This window comes from Semicossyphus pulcher, unplaced genomic scaffold, assembly GCF_022749685.1.
Source record: "Semicossyphus pulcher isolate SPU_LCO1_2020_fin unplaced genomic scaffold, fSemPul1.0.p SCAF_14, whole genome shotgun sequence".
NCBI classification, from domain to species: Eukaryota; Metazoa; Chordata; class Actinopteri; order Labriformes; family Labridae; genus Semicossyphus; species Semicossyphus pulcher.
This window is the reverse complement of record NW_027211648.1, coordinates 30,121,867-30,141,856: the sequence shown is the minus strand read 5'-3', so window position 1 is coordinate 30,141,856 and position 19,990 is coordinate 30,121,867. Positions and strand designations below refer to the sequence as shown.

General features: G+C 42.3%; 1 protein-coding gene across 1 annotated transcript in view; it reads right to left on the bottom strand.

Annotated features, from left to right (window-relative positions):
- Positions 1 to 6,055: 6,055 nt before the first annotated feature.
- The window catches only part of rragd (ras-related GTP binding D), a 49,889-nt gene continuing 35,954 nt past the window's right edge, over positions 6,056 to 19,990 (bottom strand). Inside the window, exons 6-7 of the mRNA XM_069662265.1 lie at positions 19,318 to 19,466; positions 6,056 to 6,650 (exon numbers count right to left, since the gene is read on the bottom strand). Of these exons, the coding sequence (XP_069518366.1) occupies positions 6,499 to 6,650; positions 19,318 to 19,466 (301 nt within the window). The 3' untranslated portion in view covers positions 6,056 to 6,498. The remainder of the gene's footprint in view (positions 6,651 to 19,317; positions 19,467 to 19,990) is intronic.

Here is a 19,990-nt window from a genome sequence, read left to right as displayed (position 1 = left end):
TTACTTTGCTCCTTTCTACACACTACTGCCAAACTTTCACGCTCACATTCACACCTACGAGCAATTTAGAGTCACCAATAACCCTAACAGCATGTCTTTGGACTGTGGGAGGAGGCGGAGAACCTGGAGGGAACCCGCACATGCACGAGGAGAACAGGAGAAAATGCAAACTCTTCATTGAACTGTACCAACATTTGTATATAAAGATTACTGTGATGTGTCCGTTTGACACCACAAACCTTACCTTTTTTTCAAAATAAACTTTTTAACTTTAAAAACAGAAACAGCTCTGTATTTATTCTACCAATGATAGTGGTTGTTTTTAGCCCGGATGTCCTGTGTTCATACGTGTGCAAATCTCTCACTGATGAGTCATAGTGACTCGTCTGCACGGAGCTGTGAATGAGGGGATGGAGAAAGGATTTCAGGAGATTTAAAGAGCTGTCAATCAAGCAGAGTCTGAACACGCCCACACAGCTCTGATAAGTGATCACCTGTGTGGGTGGCCTCTAGCTTTTCCCGCCCTCGTCGCTGCTTCTAAAGCAGCACTCAGACAGCCAGATGATGTGCATCCTTTAAAAGAAGAAACTCAGTGAAATGCATCAGCAGTTTTTATTTGGAGATTCAGATCACCAACATCCTGCGGGTCTCCTGTCAGTCAGTCCTCCATCCTCATAGACTGGTGGTGATAGAGTTTGATCTGTAAAGTTTCCAGCACAGAAAGTGAGAAGAGATAGTTCACAGACCGCATTTGAAAACTGCTCATCTAAAACCGCTCATCTAAAACCGCCTGCATGTAGAAACCACCAGGGGTGGATAGTTTTCAAGAACAAAGCATCACTCAAATTTCATCTTGAACATATCCTTCAGCTATGTCTCCGGGTTTCTGTCATTCCTCTGACTTTTTATTCTAACTTTATAAAGCAGGGGCTACTGAGCTCCACGCTGGGTTTTAAGAAGCTGCCTCACAATGTATAAATAGAAATAATTTACCCTGCAGCATGAACATCGCTAGATCTGAAGAAAGATGGTTAAATGTTATCTTTAAAACCCATCACGAACATATATCCAAATTAAGCACAATCATGTACTGACCGTACGTCAGAGCAAACTTAAGCAGGAGTCAGAGGTTTGACTGCTCAGTGTAGGGGGCGCTGGTGAGTCCGAAGGTTGATGGTTCAACCCTTCCAATTATATGTCGAAGCGTCCTTGGGCCGGACACTGAACACCTGACTTGAGTTAAACAAAGATATGATCCCAGAAAATGACTTTGGTAGATGTGAAAGTCAGCTGTTCTAATATTTCTCAGGTAAAGTATCTGAAAGTAATAATCTGGAAGATTTCCATGTTAATAAATGTCTGTTAAGTCTCTGTCTGTCGCCGAATGAGGTAACACAATGGTGACTGAGCCTGTGGCCCGCTGATGAAAGCCTTTGCATTTGCAGTATATAGTATTATTATGGGCTGGGTGTCTGTGGCGGCGCCCAGTTAGTGACGCGTTTTCTATCAGCCAGCAGTGGTTGGTCTCCCAGAGAGGGTAGGCGGAGCTAAGCGGCTGCTTCTCCGCTCTCTGCAAGTGTTGCGAGTAAACAGTAATCTACTATGGCTGAACAAACAAAGAAAAGATGGATGACTACAGATACAACTTCAACAAGAAGTGAAAATCCAAAGAAGAAGAAACAAACTCGACGCTCAGATGAAGCAAACAGTCTGAAAAGGAAAGCGACCGTCAGCCAGGAAAATCAAGAGTTACAGTGTGCTCACACAATTACCATCCATCGCCAGTAAGACCAAGAGAATAAAACTGACATTTTTGTCAGTTTAAGTATTGAAAGTAAAAATTCAAGTGAATGATATTAATAAAAAAAATAAAGTGTTCAGAATTTAGAGAACTATGCGCTTTTAAAAAAATGGAGCCACTGAAAGAAAAAGGTCTTCACAACTTAAAGGTGTGCTAGTCACACCTGTTCATCTTTGTCACCAACGTTACCACGGTCACCGCGGTCACCGCGGTCATCTTTCAGCGGAGGAGCTGGTGCTAAAGCCGTCACTGTCTCTGCCTCCATCATGCATCCAGCATCACCGTCGAGTGATCCATCTGACGTCTGAACATGACTTCAAAGTGAAACTGCGACTTTGAAATCCTCTGTTGCACTTGATTTACCTTTCTTCTTCCTCTTCCTCATCATCATCTTCTTCTTCAACCTTCTCCTTCTTCAATCTTCTTCATCCAACCAGATGATAACAACATATATTTGTCAAGATCTCGAGAAAACAACCAGAAATGACTCGTTATCACGGGAAAATGGAGATAATAAAATATATGGATGCATGTCCTCTTCGGGCTTCCGTAGAGGACTCTTAAAGACTTTCTGAACATGGTCCCTGACGTCCAAACTCCTTATAAAAAGTATTCCTTCTCCTTTGAGCTTCTGTTTGTGACCCTGAATCTGAGTCCAGACAGTCTGTGAATCATTTATGACTTCATCCCCTCGGTTTCTTCCAACACTTTCATAATGACAGGTGGATGATGAAGCACGGTCTGACAGGTAAAACGAGAGCTTCACCTGCACGCAGCTCCCTCCACCTCCTCTGGAGTGAACGGTTCAAAGAAAAGCAAAGGCCCCGCCAAGTTTACGGAGCCAGAACAATGGTGACCCACGCACAACTTCAGCTCTTCAACTGGACATATTTAAAGAAAATAAGATTAGGTTACCATGCAGGATTGACCTTTGACCTTAACTGTTTCTTGCTGGTTTTTAGAGGAGCAGATTTTCAAGCTTCATTTAGTAGCTTTTCTGGAGATTCAGACTGTAGTTAGTTTGAGCAGCAAACTTCTGTTTTTCAACTCAAGAATTAATTTTAATCTGAACTCTGAAGCCCCGAATGATGAGAGATCTTTACAGTGAATAAAGTGCATGTAAGCTGAAAGGAAACGAGGCATCATCAATGGAGGTCTGATGCATTGATTAGACATTGCTTGAATGCTTGAGACATTAATGCATGTGTAAGAGGACTACACTTTGTTCTCTGTAGAACTTCCTGCTCAGAGAGGAGAAGAGTAACAAAGTATGTTTGACCCTCTCACTTTTCCTGAATGGCTGATGCAGAGCTGTATAACACATCACATTTTAGAGTGAATTAGTTCAGTTGTAGTCTGCAGGGAAAGAGCAGCAACTAAGGTAAAAATACAAAATTAAAGCACACAAATAAAACACATAAATCCAGTTTGAAAATCTTTGTCTTTTCGATGTTTCGTCAGTGTGATCCTCTTTTTCAGTGAGCATGTTTCCGTTGAAAAGACGTTCAACCAGATTTCACAGGAAATCTGCTTCTGTCACAAGACTCATAACACATTCACACACATATTAACGGCCATACTTAAGTCATATCTCATATTTAGCGGCTAAACTGATTGTATAAGCGAGCAGTGCATCACAGTCACGAATGAAATCATTATTGCAAATCGTCGTCCACCAACGTCTCTGAAGACTTGTCTTCCTGTCGGGTATTAATCCCCGAAGTCAGCGTCCGGGGCTCGTTCTGCCTTCACAGTCAGAGCTGCACAGCCTAAGTACCTGGGCATGCTCAGTCTTCCTTCTTCTTCTGTGGGGAATGTTTAAAGCGGCTCCCTTTACGATGTCTCTGAACCTTCTTGTTGTTGAAATGACGTCTTTCTGCAAATTGGATTTATCCCACCACTGGGAAATTACTCTGGAGGAATGCCGTCACAATAATCATTTCCGTCCTCCTTTCAACCCCAAGAGGAACAAATTATAATTATAATATAATTGTTTCATAATCAAATGTATAAAACACTGAAGTGTTTCTGACGCGTTGATGTTGTAACCGTATTTTATCCGGTTGAAAAATGAGTTCTTACGTTCAGAACTGATTTCTCACTGATTTCCATCAAATTTCAACGTTGAAATCCCGCTTGGTGCTCACTGAGTAAACTCATCTGGTTCTGGTGTTTATGAAACAACGTTTAATGTTGAGATTCAGTCTCGATATCGAGAAACAAGTTCACCACAAAGTCCACCGAGTAGCTGTTTCTCTAAAACATGGTCTTCATTCAAAGACGAGGTTCGATGTTTAAATGTGTTTCTCTTTGAGGACTTTTCGGCCATGTTGGCTTTAAAGCTGAGCTTCATTCAGTTATTCAGCATACACACAGAAACAGAGACAGCGTCATGTTAAAATAGATTTAATCACAAACATTAATAAATATATAAATAAGCAAAATATAAATGAGTGACAGTGAACTGAACGTCTTTACTTAATCGAGCTGCAGTGTGATCCAAGTGTCACCTCTCTGTGCATTCAGAATCAAGCTTTCAACACCAACATTAATTGGCACAGCTGAACAAACATGTTAGAAAGTTTAACGTGGTCTGTTTATTTAAATGGCCTACCTGGGTGATGTTGCACTGTCAGTTTAGAAACCCTTTAAGAAGTCCTTCACACAGATTCGTCTCATTCAACAGACTTTGTAACGCTGCAGACTCACAGCTGAAACTCTCAACCGCACACACTCTGACTTCTGCAGCCTGTGACCTTGTTTTTAGCTCCAGAATTCTCATAATAACAGCAATTACAGCTGTCAGGCTGTCATGTGAATTTGAATACCTCTGTGTTCTACTTTCAGGAGCTCAGAAGGAGCTCCCAGAGGAAACGGCGATTCACTTTAAACCTCTTTATTAATGAAATACTGAGACGTGCAAAATATACACTCATAAAACAAGTACATATCTTTGATTGTTGAGCTGGGGCCCTATTGTTACATGTGTCGGTGTATGACTTTAGTGTATTAAGGGTTTACTTTAGATCCTACACAATATTTGTGTAACACACAACACAAACAAACCCTGAGCAGCTGCCATGTTCTGTGAGCTAAAATCAGTGTTTTTATGAATGGAGTCTGGTGTGTTTAGGGTTAGGGTTATCCAGTCTCACAACTACTGGCTGATGAAATCTACTTGAGCTAATTCCAAAAAGATTTGAATGTATTGTTTATGTACCCAACTAAAGAGGTAAAAAAAAAAGGGCCAAGGTTAAAAAAATACTGAAATTCCCCTTTAAAGGCCTCCTGATACCTCATCAGAATATTAAGTGAACCTGTGAGGGTCCAGACCCTGAGGTTGGGCAACCCTTGCAGCCATTGTTGCACTATTTTTACAGTCATGGCTTCCTCACATCTATACTGATCTTGTATTGAGTCGTACACAACCACAAATAATATCGTTACTGCACGAGTCATTGTATCCAGCGTCCTGAAGGTTACACGACGTAACAGTGGTTCTAGGAGTACATGCAGAGCCCTCTAACAGGCTTCACCAGTGTGAGACAGACCGCAGCTAATAAAAGGGCCGTGTTAATGTAATGGAAATGTCACATTTCCTCATCTGCATACCTAATAAATAAAATAGAATTAGAAAATGTCATAAATTATGTGATAAATAGCAAATAAAACACATTTGAATTTGACTCACAATTCGACTTCAGCCACTGTTAAAAACTCATCACTGTCGTGTGCTGCCTGGTCGAAGAGCAAATGCAATTCAGTTGTGGAACAAAAAAAAATATACAAAGTGGCAGTTTTTGTTTTTACATTCAAGGTACACATTTGTACTCAAAGGGGTAGACAGACTGAGGCAAAGACAGAGTGCACAAGAATGTCAATCCAGCCCTCCACTCGACTTGTACGATTTACATAAACTCAGAATCACTGGTCAGATATTCTGCATCAGAATGTCTCCTGCATAATGTAACATATCTCCTTGCAGTGCGTATCTTAACTTCATGTCCTGCCTTATAAAGACTGTGCTGTTAAAAAAAAGCTGCCACGTGAAAAACGCTTTAGACGATCGAGTTCTGCACAGATCAAACACTGAGACCTGAACCAGTGAAGTGTTAGGTCTTCAGGACCCGATACGACTGGCCGAATGTGACACCCACACCCAACTGGAGACCACGTAAACGGCACCCTGCGGATCCTCTAACATCAGATGGATCATATCTATGTGTTGCTTTTAGCATGGAGTCACGTGGCTGTCTTGTTTGTGGCTTTGGCGATTTTAGAAAAAAGATTTTTACCATAAAACACATTTTTAAAACAAAATGTTCAAAGAGAGCTTGAAACACTGTCAGTATTTGCTCTTTCTCAGAGTCACGAATAATGAAAGCCCCAGTTTTCCTTTTCTATTTTTACTCAAAGCCAATGAACCCTGCCTGCCATAGAGGGTCAGGAGAATAAAAACACTTCAACTTCCTGTTTGCTTCTCAGGGAGCCTACTTAAAAAAGTTTTGTTCAGTAAATTTATGGCTGCCTCTGAGGCCAGAGACTACGGAGGACGAAGGACAGAGTCGATGTGTATTGAACAAAATGAAATATTCAAAGTGAGATGGAAAAATATCCAAACAAGCTCCTTTGAAGGAGGAGGGAGTCTTCTGGATTTGTCAGGGCACAGTTCAGTCACGTGTCTTTGTCATCAGTCCTCAGTGGGGATTGTTGAGCGCTCCGTTGGTCATAGATAGTTTGCTCCACCTCCTCTGACTGAGTAGTTTACGATTTTGTTGAACCTTTACTCGAACATCAAAAACCTCCTGGATGGCGTTCTTGAAGCAGTGGAAGTTGTAGTCGATCAGTCCTGTAAGAGAGAGAAGACAGAGTCTAATACAGGCCAGAGAAGTAATATTGTTTGTATAACATCAAAGTAAAATCCAAACTAGATAAAGGCCTAAAAGGGGAGTTCTATTGATTCCCAACAAGATCAGTTCACGTTCTGTACACAACAGTTATATCTAACAACGACAATCAATCAAGTGTCTCCAGTCGTCTTTCCATTAGCTCTGCTAGATTTGGGCTCGTGAATCTCAAGGGGCGGTCAGGGGGAGGAGAGTGTCTGGTTTGGGGAACTCAGAATTGCATTTATTTTTTATTTTTTTGCAGATGTTGCAGTTCTGTTTGCTTCATTCATTTAATTTGCATCAACTGTGACCTCCAGCAGGCACTGGGGTGGCGTGCAGCCAAGTGTGAAGCAGTCGGGATGAGAGTCAGCCAGACCAAGTCTGAGGTCATGGTTCTCTGCTGGAAATCACTGGATTGGTTCCTCATTGCTGGGAATGAGTCTCTGCCCCAAGTGAAGGAGTTCAAGTATCTTGTTCACCAGTAAGGGTAAAGTGGATTGAAGATCGCAGTAGATCGTAGATGAAGAGGGAAAAGCTTTCTTTTTATCAGTCAATCTACATTTCAACTCCAACCTGCGGTCATGAGCTTTGGGTTTTGACCAAAACAATGAGATCAGGGATACAAGCAGCCCAAATCAATTTCATCTCTAAGGTGGATGGGAGCTCAGACTACAGGAAAGACCTTGTAGTAGAGCCACAGCTCCTTTGTGTTGAAAATAACCAGTTGGTACAGTATATCTGAGCAGGTTCCTCCCGAGGGTTTTCCTTTGGAGGTCTCTGGGCACATCAAACTGGTAGGACACTACACAATAGGATGACATATCTAACCTGAGCTGGGAACACCTTAGGAGATACTAGAAAAGGTTTCTAGGGAGAGGGACGTCTGGACTTACATGCCTAGTTGGCTGCCAATGTGACCCCGCTCCAGAAAAGCAGACAGAAAACTGATAGATGGTTGGATGGTAATATTTAACATGTTCCCAGTCAAGTCAGGAATTCCTTTCAAAGTCCTCCTCCACTCTAAATCCCCCCATGCCCCAAAATATCTATTAAACCTCCTCCCGCCCTGCAGCCTTTCAAAGATTCTGCAGTGCTCATGGGCCTGCTCAACTTCCCCCACACTAGAAGGTAAAGCTTTTGTTTTACAAGTAGATCTACGTTCCAACCCTCATATCACCATCTTGAGCTTTGGCTCACCACCAGTTGCGGTGGTTCAGATATCTGAGCAGGATCCTCCTGGTTGTCTTCCTTTAGAGGTTTTGGACACTACAGGTTAGAGTGACATATCTAATCCAGCCTGGGAAAACCTCAGGAGATACTGGAAAAGGTTTCTGGGGACAGGGACGTCTTGATTTACTCACCAAGCTTGGAGCCAAAGTGGCCTTGCCCCAGAAAAGCAGAAAGAAAGTGGGTTGACGGATGGATGATAATCTTCAACCAGTTCCAAGTCTGGAACCACTTTCAAAGTCCTCCTCCTTCATGCCCCAAAGTATCTTTAAGACCTCCTCCAGCCATTCAGCCTTTCAAGGACTCTGCAGTCCTCATGGGCCTGTTCAACTTTACCCACAGCAGCCTGCAGACCTTTGTGTCAAGAGCCTTCAGCATGCTAGCCCCCTTTCTTTGGCACTCTCCCAGCACAGATCTACTATACCACATCTCTGGACACTTAAAAAATCAATCCTCTCCACCAAGGCTGGTGGTCTTTCATTCTAAGAACCACAGCAAACATCGCTGTATTTCTGCTGGCTTCCATGTTATTTCTAAGCATTCCATGTGGAAGGCATCCTTGGGTCCCTTTAAAAGAGCCATCAAAATTTAAATCACTATGATTATGACTTTCAAGGGTGACATTTTTATCACCACTAGCTGCACAGTTATGTAAGTAAGTGATGACCTCTGATGCTGAGAGCTCTGTGCTGTAGCAGCATGAGCTAACATTTATCGAGCTTTACAACAGGACGGTAAATGATGCCCTTTACCATGTACAGTATGTTTATGTTCATGCTCAGCTAACATTTATTTAGAATACAAATCTGACACACAGCCAGATGACAGCAACAGAGGATGTTTGATCAACAGAATCAAAGGATCTCTAAGTTTGCATTTAACCTCCAGAGACAAAAGACAATTTGCAGAAATACAATAAAAAGAGTGAATTAAAAAAGGTTCAAGGCCTAAACACAGTTTGATACTTTCATGAAAGGTTTTAAGAGCCCAGATTGTAAACAGCATCTGCTCTGTGCTTTCCTGACTCTCCCTAAGATGTGAGGCTCAACAGTAGACGATCTCCATAGGGTCTTTTAATCTCAAGGAAAAAGGCAAAACAACTTCAATGATTGTCAGTTACTGAGTGTTCCTATCCCCTCGTTACCACGCAACATACGGCAGAGAGAGTCAGACATGAAAACTGCAGAGAAAACAGGAACAAAAAAGCAAAACTGCATGTAAGAGAAAAGCTGAAACACATGCACGATAAACTCTGAGAATGAGGTTTTGTTTTCAATAAGTTATGATGATCGGGGACACATGGAGGACATGTACACAAGTCATTTCTCCATCAGCATTTCAGGGGATGGAATTATTTATAATATCTACACAATCAGTCTGCGTACGAGCAACAGGCGTACAAAGTCAGATTTAATTATGAGGAATGTCATTGGCTGTATGTTCTATTAGTCTCGAAAAACATGCAGCAGAGTTCATGCATAATACACCAAGAGATTAAGCAGCATCAGATAATCCCTTTATACATTTAGCAATGTTTAACTAATTACAAGTGAATGCTGCGGGCACGTTTCAGAAAGTCACAACTTCCCCGTTAAATACGTAATTAAGAGGTTAATTCACAGGAAGTTATTGTTCTATAAGAGGGTGTCATTTCCTCCAGCCACAGTTTTGATATCTGACTTACTACAGTGTTATGAGCCGCATATCAACAGATTCTGCTGTGAATAAGGGGAATAAATGGGTCGAACAGATGTAGAAATGACTTAGTGATGAAGCAGATTTGTAACAATTCAAAATTCATGTTTTGTCATGACTGAAAACTGTTTAAAAATTGCTTGTTTTTTGAATGAAGTTTGGATCAAACGTACTGATGCAATATTAGGACATCAGGAAAGTCTCTTATTAAGTCTAACTCATATTCCTTAAATGTGTCACATTATTTGCCTTGCCGGCTGTACATGACTGTCCCTGCATTGACTTTGAATTTGTTTTCTATCGGAGCACACCGTAAGGCGGGCCTGCTGCTGCCATGCAAGCTAAGCCCAAACCTAGCCTAGCCTACCATCTTAGCCTTTCCAACCACAGCTTACCCAGCCCCGCTAATCGCGGTTACTAATGTGTGCCTCTAACCTTCCATCCTTTGCAAAAGAAGAAGAAACAGTTGCGTCTCAGCCACTTTGAAAAGGTTCAAAGTTTACTGTTGATCATGATGCTCAATCTGTTTTCATCCGACTGAAGCTGTATTTTATATTTCTGGATCTCACACTCAAAAAGCCATTTGTGTCTCTGGCCTGCCTTTCGTGTGGTTTAAATCAAAAGACCTGGAGAATCACATTTTCTTTTACATCATGTGACGTGGCCCGGTGCATGTGGATGTTACTTTGACAAGTACCACCTACCTAAAGATTGTGGCAGACCAAGTGCACCCCTTCATGGAAACAGTATTCCCTCATGGCAGTGGCCTCTCTCAGCAGGATGATGCGCCCTGCCACACTGCAGACATGGTTCAGGAATGGTTTGAGGAACAACGAGTTCAAGGTGTTGACTCGGCCTCCAGATTCCCCAGATCTCAATCCGATGGAGCGTCTGTGGGATGTGCTGGACAAACAAGTCCGATCCATGGAGGCCCCACCTCGCAGCTTACAGGACTTAAAGGATCTGCTGCTCACGTCTTGGTGCCAGATACCTCAGCACACCTTCAGAGGTCAAGTGGAGTCCATGCCTTGACGGGTCAGGGCTGTTTTGGCAGCAAAATGGGACCCACACAATATTAGGCAGGTGGTCACAATGTTATGGCTGATCAGCGTAAATGTTCACCGCTATGCTGATGACACTCAGATGTATGTTGCAGTAAAGGCCTGTTTGTTTCCCGTCATTTCCTGCGAATAAATTCTAATAAAAAATAAGGTTGGTCATTGGCCCTGCCTGACGTAGACACCTGACGTAGACATGGAACATCTCTTCTTGACAACTGCTTGATTTCTCGGTATTACAGCCAATAAACTTTGCGTTTACTCTGATCATACCCTCTCTTTTGATCGGCACACAAAATAAATCACCAAGACCGACTTTTTTCAACTATGCAACACAGCTAAAGTTAGGTTTTCTTTCAGAGGCTTAATTCATGGCCGTTTCCTCTAGACTTCATGATAGTTATGTTTTTTTGTCTGCTATGCCACTCTCTTGTGCAGAAGTCTTCAAGTAGTTCAGAGTCCAGCATATTCCACCAATTATTGCTTGACTTCATGGCTCCCTATCCATGTCAGATCAGAGTTACGGCCCCTCTCATGACTCACGCCCCTTCATCCCTGTCTCATTAAACCTTATATCCCTCCTCTCTGTCCCTGGAGTTTAAAAGAAGTCAGCAGGCAGCTAGACCTTTTTTCCTATCATGCCCCTTTTCCCTGGGATAGCCTCCCTGCTGACATCAGTCACACTGACTCAGTTGAGGTTTTTAAATCCAAGTTTTAAACTCATTTTGTACGCCTTAAGTTTCGTTATTCTGTGATACTTTAGGCCTTATATCTGTCATCATTATCCTTCTGGTGTTTCTCAGTCTTAATGAATGAATGAACCCCATGTCTTAATCCCAAGTTTACCCTGCCGGCGAGAAGAAATAAAACTGTAAACTTTGTGATTGTGCATTTCTCCAGATCTCTGAAGAGTTTATTTCCCACAAGCTGCCAAACTGTGTGCATCTCTGTTTCTGCCTCTCTTCTCCCTCCATCAAATATTATCCTCATCTCTGTTCACTCAGTTTCTGTGTGCTCTCTTTTCTTTATCTGAATCAAGTCTCTGTGGACAGAGGTGTCCTACACTCGACAGTATGTAAAGACCCCTGAGGCAAATTTTCAATCGTGATATTGGGCTACATAAACAAAACTGACTTGACTTCAATGTCTTCAAGAAAGACAAGAATTGTGGGCCACTATATCTGTATGTAAACGATATGGCATCTCCCCCCTCTCTGGTACAACTGGCATTTCAACCCCCTTGAAGTGTGGCTATCCTGACTGACAACTGAACCCAACTCAACTATGAATACTGTTCCATTTTCTACATATTCTTACGACTGATTATCATTTTGTCTTGGCGGTCAAAGTTTAGAAACATTTGCTGGATCCAGCACTTGCCTCTTCCTCTGCTCTGCTTCTTCATCCACCTCCACATTCCAGACATTATAGACATCTATTTTTCATTTTCACAGTAAGGAAAAAGCATGTGCATCTGTTTTTTTTTAAAGATTATATTTTTGGCCTTTCATGCCTTTATTGAGAGGACAGTGCATTGTGTTGGAAACAGGGGAAGAGAGTGGGGATGACACACAGCAAAGGACCGAGGACTATAGCCTCTGTATATGGCCACCTTATTAACCGCTGAGCTAAACGGGCGCCAAGCATGTGCATCTGTGATTGCAAGCATGAAAATAACATTCTAACGTGTTTAAGAGAAGAGGGTAACTTCTTAATATTTTTGACCTCAAACCATTTGTGTGCAGCAAAATATTTAAACCTCTCAAGTTCACTGCGACCTATTTTAAGTGTGTTTAAACGTAAGCACAGATCAGAGGTAACAAGGCAGTCTGTGCAATAGAGCCTTATACAAACTAAATAGGCTACATACAATGATGCCTCATCCTGTAAGTTTAGGGAGGACTATTTCACTTTTTCATGGTGAGTGATCAATATGATATATTTCTGTATAAAATCTATTTTTGAGCTTTAGTTTCCTGACAGGTGTTCCTCTGAGAGGTGAGTCAGTTTCTGTATAAGAAAGAGTTTGGATGTGGATGGATTGATTGATGGATGGATGGATGATGGATGGATGGATGGATGGATGGATGGATGGATGATGGATGGATGGATGCTTTATTAAACCAGAGGGAAATTTAGGCATCCAGTAGCTTACAGGATATATGAAATCATACATCTGTCAACCCAACCCCCCACCCCAAGAAAATAATACAATTAGAGACAAGAATAAAAATAAAGGCTATTACATTATAACTATACTCTGCAACTTTGAGTAGTCTCTGTTTGGAGGTAGCGCAAATTTAAACACGATGAGCAGAATTAGTGCAAAAAAAGTACGGTGCAAATGTGCATAGAGATCTAGACCATACATAAGGATGGATACTCTTTAGTGACCAAGAGAATAGCAAACATTTAGTTTTGCCAGAAGACTGTAAATTTGCAAACTTAGCAAAACGGCATCATCTGCATAAAAATGCACATTGCAGTTTGGAGTGGCAGAGGTAATATTGTTCTGTATGCTGAATAAAAGAGGACCATGGATGGAGCCTTGTGGAACACCAGCACTAATGTTTGATCATGCAGAGTCATAATTTGTAAGTTTGAACCTTTTCAGTAGAATTAGTGATGAGAGACTTTCTCTCTTTGTCTTAAAACAGTTTGTCAAAACTTCGCTAAATAGTTATGATGTGAAGTGACTTTTAGGTTCTTCTAAGAACTGAATCATGAGGACACAGCTTGTGAAATTTATTACAAGTACGTTTTGAAATTTAAAAAAGCACTTAGAGAAAAAGCTGTAGTAGGTTAAGTTAACATGTCCTAATTAAGTTCTCCCTGTGTGATTGTAAAGGGTGAGAATGCAGCTAAATAAGCTTTCCTCTTTCATTCAGGGAGGGGTCGAGGTGCCGTACTCTGGATTTTGTCAATGGAATCATACTTTGCTCTTGAATAAAAAGCTCCAAGTATTCATCCCTTTTTTTTTAGTTGAACTTCACACCAAACTTCTTTATCAGCTTAAACAAGTCTGAAGTTTTACCTCTGAGTTTTACAGCAGAGACGCCTGCTGTTGGCTGAGCATTAAACATTTCCAGCAGACTACTGTCTTGAATTTTCACGTCACATCACCATCTTATTTTAACTTTATTATCTAACCAGATGAAGGATTCCTCCATCTGATAGCACCGTAAATTGCGCATTACTTTTCATCATCATGTACCCCTTCTCAAGGTCTAATTCACAAAGGATGTTGTGCTGATGATATTTAAGCACAAACAAACTCTTTTTGCAGCTCAGTGCAGTTTGATTTTGTTTTGCTTCTGACTATGGAGAACAGCTATCAGCACCTCCACTCTCTGCTGGGAGAGTCGCACTCTCATGCTGACGTATTTTGATTCTATCCACAGATCGGTGATGCGCTGGGACGGGAGGGAGGGAGGGAGGGGGCAGCTCACAGTTTATTGTGAAAGGTCTGAGCAGTTTCACGGCCTGTAACTCTGCAGTGAGCCAGCGAGAGCAGCTCGTCCAGATAAAATAACACTCATCCCTGTCTTGTGTGATGGCTCCAGACGGTCTCACACCTGGGAAAAAAGTGTGCCAGCTGCATACCATTTTAACCCGTGAGAAAATAAAGTCACAGTTTCTTACAGAATGCACTGATTTCACACTTGACATGCGTCACTCTCCACAATCACCTGACAAACACTTCCTCCCAATGAGTCTATTTAAGCTGCAGGATATCCGCCATTGCCAGCGCTGCCCTGCACCAGTACTGCGCTCATACTTTCGGCCCCACCACCAGCATCCACCCGCAGGCTTTGGCTCGGGGTGTTTAAGGTATTATCTCATATCTGACTGAACTGTATTCACAGACAGTTTTATTGATTAGAGGTTGAAGGTGTAATTGTTGCCATGATAACTGGAACGTCTGAGCGTGACACTGTTAAATACTGCTCTGCAGTCAGCACAAGCTCTCTGAAGATGCAAATAATTTGACTCTAACTAGACCTGGCTGTTAGCGCTGGTGTTTGTGACTCAAGACATTTTTTGCAATGAGGCTCTTTTGCATAGAAATGGGCCAATTTTCCCAGAATGTCTGCATAAAGGCTGATTTAAATAATTGCAAACATCTCAGTGCATTTCTCTCTTTGCAGGGTTTCATATTTACGAATGTTAAGCAGCTCATGCACAGAGAGTCTGACTGTCGCTCTTTTTGGTCCTAAAATATGTATGACTTCAGCTTCTTGTATCTGTAAGTGATGGAAACAGGAAAAGAAAAATTAAAATGCTGGTGATATTCTCCACCTGAGCCTCAGAGGGAGCGCCGTCACAGGTGGGGAACGGCCCGGAGCTCAAAAGTAATGACATGAGAGACGAGTTCTCCCACAGGCTGCATCACTGATGGATTATAAAACTTATTCTGAATTTAAGTCTTAATAAATGATCATCAAGAGCACAAGGGGCTCTCTCTCCTTTTCTCACTGAGACACAGCAGATTAACTTTCTCATCATCCAGGCTGCTCCAGGGAAAAAACACATATTAAAGGTTCATTTACTGCGAGTAAAGATTATTAAGGTAATATTTTTGTTTGGTTAAATTACATTTAGTTTGGGATTCTGAACAGATTGTGTTTGTTTGAAAATGTTCTAAATTATTCATTATTTAAGTTTAATGAAGAGCTTTAGGTGTAAAAACACATCGAACACTCTAACAGACTGTAACGGGCATCTTAATATGAACTTCAAAGCAGCTCCTCCACCAGACTCGTGAACTAAACATGTACTCATGCAAAAATAATCAGCACAGCAATGAGAGTGAACATGTTGGATTAGACTACGTCGTTCAGGAGATCAAAAGGATGAAACCTCACACCTGCTGAGCAGCTCTGATTCATCTGGCCGACAGTCAGAGAGACACAAGACTGCACACATGTTGTATATTTACCTGCAGCAGCATGTTCTCACTGCCAACTCATCAAACATGTAAACTTCATCAGTGCCATAAGCTTCAAAATATATATGGCTGTGGGTTCCCCTCTAGTGTCTTTTCTGTACACGTCAGGTGACGCGTCAAGTATGTTGACTTTTAAGATGATTCTCTTCCAACACTCTTCTACATTTAACAAATGTTGTGACTTCAAATAACCAAACTGTGACACTTTCACAAGTTAGTCACATGTTCATTATTGTTACAAGTCCAAATGTGAAATGTTTCTCAGCAAGATTTACTTTGAAATTCTAACAGGACATTTCTGATTTACTAATGCTAATTTGATTGCTTTATTTTGAAAGTATTATAACATGTTGCTTCTTATTGCAGCTAACTTCATTGCCTTATTTTGAGGGTCTAATTTATGGTGGAGGGGTTTGTGTATCCCTGTAAACCTGGGAGCTGTGTTGTTCGGGGTTCTAGCCCCTGGTAGGGTCTCCCAAGGCAAATTGGTCCCAGGGGAGGGACCAGACTAAGAGCAGTTCAAAAACCCCCTATGAAGAGGCAAGAACGTGGGACAGCTACCTCTCCCGGATCAGGGAGACCGGGGCTACCCCCTGGAGCCAGACCTGGGGGGGATGCTGGTTGGCGGGCGTCTGCTGGCCGGGCGGGGGCCGGGGCCTTGGCCTGCTGAACCCCGGCAGAGGCTGTGGAACAGTGGATCAGTGGACCAGCTCTTTACCCTTAGGGGGGCATGGGAGTTTGCTCATCCAGTTTACATGTGCTTTGTGGACTTGGAGAAGGCCTATGATCGTGTCCCCCGGGGGTCCTGTGGGGGGTACTGCGGGAGTATGGGGCACCGGGGCCGTTGGTATGAGCCATCCAGTCGCTGTATAACCAAAGTGAGGGCTTTGTCCGCATCCTCTGCACAAAGTCAAACATGTTCCTGGTGCATGTTGGCCTCCGCCAGGGTTGTCCCTTGTAACCGATTCTGTTTGCGATTTTCATGGACAGGAGGGGAGGAGGGTTTCCAGTTTGGGGACCTCAGGATTTAATTTCTGCTTCTTGCAGATGATGTTGTCCTGTTGGCTTCATCAAGCTGTGACCTCCAGCAGGCATTGGGGCAGTTTGCAGCCAAGTGTGACCTCCAAATCTGAGGCTATGGTTCTCTGCCAGAAAACGGCGGATTGCCCCTACTGGGTGGGGAGTGAGTCTTTGCCTTAAGTGTTTTAGTGACCGAAAGAATGAGATTGCGGGTTGCGGGGAAATGAGTTTCCTTCGGAGGGTGTCTGGGCTCAGCCTTAGAGATAGGATAAGGAGCTCTGAGATCCGAGGGGAGCTCGGAGTAGAGCCGCTTTTCCTTCGCATCGAAAGGAGCTGGTTGAGGTGGTTGACAGTTTGCCTGTCAATCACAGCGCTGACACACAGAAATGGACAGATATTCAGGATCACATTCACACCTACGGGCAATCTAGAGTCACCAATGAACCTAACGAGCATGTCTTTGGACTGTGGGAGGAAGCCGGAGTACCCAGAGGGAACCCACGCATGCACGGGGAGAACATGCAGACTCCACACAGAAAGGCCCACTACATCTGAACCAGGATTCAAACCAGGAACCTTCTAGCTGTGAGTTCTTACCACTGCACCACCAACTTGCCAGTAACTCGATGGCATTCAGTTTAAAGTCTAACTGGTTGTTAAATGCATCACTAACTGCACTGTTTTATTATCAAAGTCTACTTGGATGTTGCACATTTATTATTGCTAACTTGACCTCTGGACCCTGCATGTGTAAGGCAGAGGGGTACCTATATTGTCATATTTATGTGGGGCCAATGAACAAGCTGCTGCATGACACAGTTTGGAGTGAGAACATGTTGCTCGTGGTATTCTTGGACGTTGTGTGTTGAGGATGTTGTGCGTTTGAATCAAATCCAGCAGCTGCTACCAACAAACCACTGACTCTGATCGTCTGCTTTTAAAGGAACCTTAATATGCAGATGTTTGAACCTGTGCTGCAGAAGGTGGAGAAGTCAACCTGGGTCTGAAGAGCTGCAGATTGAAGTCTCTGAAGCCCGAGCAGCCTCCGAACGTGAGGATGAACAAACATCGCCCTGCACTCCATCAGCAGCCGATGGATAAGTGCCCTTCAGTGAGGCAGTGAACCCCCGCTGCTCTGGGTCAGCTCCCAGCAGCTGACCTGCCCGCTCCATCATTAGAAAGCACTCTGTGCAACAGCAGCAGAAAACACACACACACACACACACGCCCACTGAATTCTACAGAAACAACACCATCTGTACGGGTGATATTCAGGCTGTCTGCAGAGAGTCTGTCAAACACAGAGAATCTACACTACAGCAACTCTGTGACGACAATAAATCACTTAAATGGAATACAAAAATTCAACTAATGAAAGTGAATAAATAATAATAAAGGTTATGTTTAACTACAATGTGATTATAAATTCTCATTAGGCTACAAAACCCTCGGATTAAATAATGTGAGATTATATAATTGATGGTTAATATACCGATCAGCTACAAGATTATGACCACTGACAGGTGAAGTGAGTAACATTGATTATCTCATTACAATGACTCCTGTCAGTGGGTGGGATATGTTACGCAATGTTACGCAACAATGGAACATTTTGTCCTCGAAGTTGACGTGAGATCGAGATAACCTTAATAGAAAGCAATAAAGCTTTCTATTCTATATTTATCAGCGTGATATCGCCATAAACGATTGGTCAATCCTGTCTATTTTTTATTTATCTCCATGTCTCTTAAATTCTGACATTTTTAAAAGTTGGAATGTTTCCAGTGAAGACGTAACATAGTTATGCATAACAGAGGATTTTAACTAACTCAGTTAATCTACTGTGTTCTAACAGCTTTCATTTCCTGCACTTTATCAGTTCTTTACTGTTTGTTTACATTGTTTCTTCTAAACGTTTTTCTTACAGCCGAACACTCAGAACAAAACGACCGACCCATTGGATTCTAATGCAATGAAGTTTTTTACTTACAAACAACAGAATGGATCTGTGAGACGATTTCATTGTTCCAGCACTTTGATGTACAACAGTGAACAGTTTCATCCATTGTCAGGCATTAATGGGAGCGCTGCAGCCCATCAAGTGAGTACTCTTCCAGCCAGTTCCACAGAATGAATTATCATAGTTAGGATAATATGTGTGTTACACAATAATACGTCCACCTCATGAAAACTGGACTCTGCAGTGCAGCAGTGTAACAAAGGCTCCACTGTGTTTTGATGCAGCTGCAAAATCTGCTGCTGTAAAATTATTACAGCCTGGATTTCACTCAGTCCTTCGTTGTATTGCAAAGACGACACATGACTGACTGGATATTCAGATGTTTGTATGGCAGCCCAGATATGTCTGAATAAAAGCAGCAGAGCTAACCAAGGCTGCTTACAAGTGGGTGTATGAAGTTCGATTCATATATATATATATATATATATATGTATATATGTATATATGTATATATATATATATGTATATATATATATATGTATATACCAATCAATGCCTTAACCCCACATAATTTAGCTCTTTAAATATTTTACTTTACCATATGATCCCGAACCTCCTCTCTCTGAGCTCATACAAAAGAGATCATAATGAAGGACTGTTAAAAACACACACCTTGGTTCTGATGTTCATGTAGGTGTACAGACTGTAATGAGACTGACCTTTCCTCTCGAAGCTCTCCTTGCGGAGGAAGCAGACCATGGCGAGGAACTTGGTGACCTCCTTCAGGTACATGACGGTCGTGTTGTTCAGATGGATGATGGCCATGGACTCCTTGTCGTAGGGTAACCCAGCTCCACTGTCTGTCTGCCTGAAGGACCGGAGACAGAAAAACACTCTTAAAACATCTGACTGGCCCTGCTTTCAAACGCAGGGAGGACTACTGCTGAGACGGCATCTTCAGCTGTTTTAGGAAACGCTCTGTGGGTGCGATACTGAAGCTGCTTTTGTAGGACAAGTTCAAAAGGAAGCACAAAGAAAACGAGAAAAAAACTAACAAAAGTGACGTCTGGTTTTAGTTTCAACCACAGAAATGTCAAGACGTGGAGAGGTGGACGGAAAGGGTTGAAAGGGGAGAGGCAGAGAGAGGAGTCGAAGGTGTGATGGCAGGGCTTTGAAGACAGGTAGAAGAATAGAAACCACAAACAGAGCCGGACACAGACGGGAGCTGAGCACAGGACAGAGAGCAGGAGCTGCTCCGTCTTTGATTTCACTTCTTATTTATTCTGTTTAAAAAAGCTGACAAACAAAAAGTTTATTTTTCATCTGATGCTGGTTTTATTTAACAGTACTCTGTTAGCCACCATTGTTAGCCAACCAAAGAAAGCCAAATAA